Source organism: Pteropus vampyrus, unplaced genomic scaffold (genome assembly GCF_000151845.1).
Source record: "Pteropus vampyrus isolate Shadow unplaced genomic scaffold, Pvam_2.0 Scaffold197, whole genome shotgun sequence".
NCBI classification, from domain to species: domain Eukaryota; kingdom Metazoa; phylum Chordata; class Mammalia; order Chiroptera; family Pteropodidae; genus Pteropus; species Pteropus vampyrus.
The window spans coordinates 776,390-778,237 of NW_011888978.1; the positions used below are offsets into that span (position 1 = coordinate 776,390).

The 1,848-nt window shown below is 57.8% G+C and overlaps 1 protein-coding gene across 1 annotated transcript in view; it reads right to left on the reverse strand.

Moving 5' to 3' along the window:
- Positions 1 to 1,848, reverse strand: part of OBSCN (obscurin, cytoskeletal calmodulin and titin-interacting RhoGEF) — a 141,327-nt gene that overhangs the window by 20,715 nt on the left and 118,764 nt on the right. Inside the window, 1 exon segment of the mRNA XM_023537737.1 lies at positions 885 to 993. Within this exon segment, the coding sequence (XP_023393505.1) occupies positions 885 to 993 (109 nt within the window).

Below are 1,848 nucleotides of genomic sequence, written 5' to 3' on the forward strand. Positions count from 1 at the left end.
GATTGCAACTCATCCTGCTATGAGAGCTGCAGCGTCACCAGGCGTTGGCCCAACCTCTGCTTGCATGTCCCCAGGAATGAGAAGCTCACCACTCCACAGACAGCCCCTTCCAGGTGGGGCAGCTCAGATTGAGAGAAGCTCTCCCCGGGGTGGTAGCCAGCCTTGCAAGCCCTGTAAGGCTGCTCTCTCAGACTGAGCAGGCCCAGGACAGACGCCAGGTGCCCTCTGCCCCATCCTGGCCGTCCCAGAGTGCCCAGCTGCGACTCTGGAGACACAGTGTGAATGGAGATGTGAGTCATCTCACTGCTCTTCATCTCCTGCCCAGGAGCACACTTCTCCCTTATGAGGCCCTGTAGCCCAGACCACCCCTGAGATCCCAGGGATGCCCCCAGGCCAGGCTGTACCCACCAGGGCCGTCCCTACCATGGCCAGCCCCCAGCCCATTCCAGTGTGGAGGCACTGGGCCCCTGACACCCATTTGCTCTCCCAGGAGCCAAGCTGGAACCCAGCACCCTGCACTTTGCACTTGGCAGAGGCCCTCTCTTTTGTGGAGTTGTCCTACCTGCCACCCCTTCCACAAGGACTCACTAGCCACTGCTTGGCAGGCCACTTAGGCCTGGGTCTGGCTTTTATACACAATCATTCCCCAGGGATGGTGAGCAGAGCCTGGGCTGCCAAGCTCAGGCTTGCCTCTCCAGGCTTGCCTGGGCTCTGGGTTCATGGCCCACCTCCTACTGCCCCTCATGCCTACTGCTCCAGTCACAGACCTCTGCAGGCCTCCAGGGAGCACACCCTGATTGGAAGGACTGATGTTTCACCCCACTAGGCCCTGCCCAAATGTATGGAGGCTCCGGCCAGGCTGAGGCCTCAGTGGATGCACCTACCTTCCAGCACAGCAATATGCTCTCGGCGGCGCTGTTCCTGGGCCCGAAGCGCCGGGCTCTGCAGGGAAAGCTCTGTGCCACCCCGTGTTGAGCCCAGCCGGTTTACCAACTGCAAGAAAGACAGCAGAGGCCACTTACAGCCCGTGGCTCCTCAAGAGGCCTGAGTCACCTCTTTTGGGGCAGTGCGGACTGGCTGGAGCATAGGGATCCCGCCCCAGCTGTGTCCCAGGGCCCTAGAGCCTGGCCACAGGGTCCCAGCTTAGCTACTGTATCCCCCATAGGACCCAGCACTGCCCAGGAGTTCCTGTGATGGTGGAGACAATCCATAACTGCACTGTCCTGTGTGGTGCCTTTGTGGGCCCTGAGCACTTGGAATGGAACAGAATCTTTTGTTAGAGTTAACTTTAACCGATTTAAATTTAAGTTGCCACTGCTACGTGGCCAACAGTGACTGAATTGGACAGACTGTGTCCAAGATGATTTGGGTCTATTTACTTCCTTGGGACTTGCCATAGAGGCCAGACCCCTCCCAGCCTGCCCCAGGCAGCAGCATCATGAAGGAAGCTGGCAACCAGGCAGAGCCACAGCCAGCACATACCTTCCCCAGGCCCCCACGGGCCCTGGCAAACCATGGAGGACAAAGCAGACTCCACCCAGTGTCCCCTTATAAGTCTAGTTTTCTCATCATAGATGGTAGGTGACAGGTGCCTGGTGCCCCTCTCATCAAGGACAGTGGGTAACAGTTGCCTGGTGTCTTCTCTCATCGTGGACAGAGTGACAGTGGGCCTGGTATCCCCTCTATCACTATAAACGGTGAGTGACAGTGAACCTGGTGTCCCTTCCCTCATCATGGATGGTGGGTTATAGTTGCCTAGTTTCTCTTTTCTCATCATGGATAGTGGGTGACAGTGAGCTTGGTGTCTCTGTTCTCATGATGGATGGTGGGTGACAGTGGGCCTGGTGT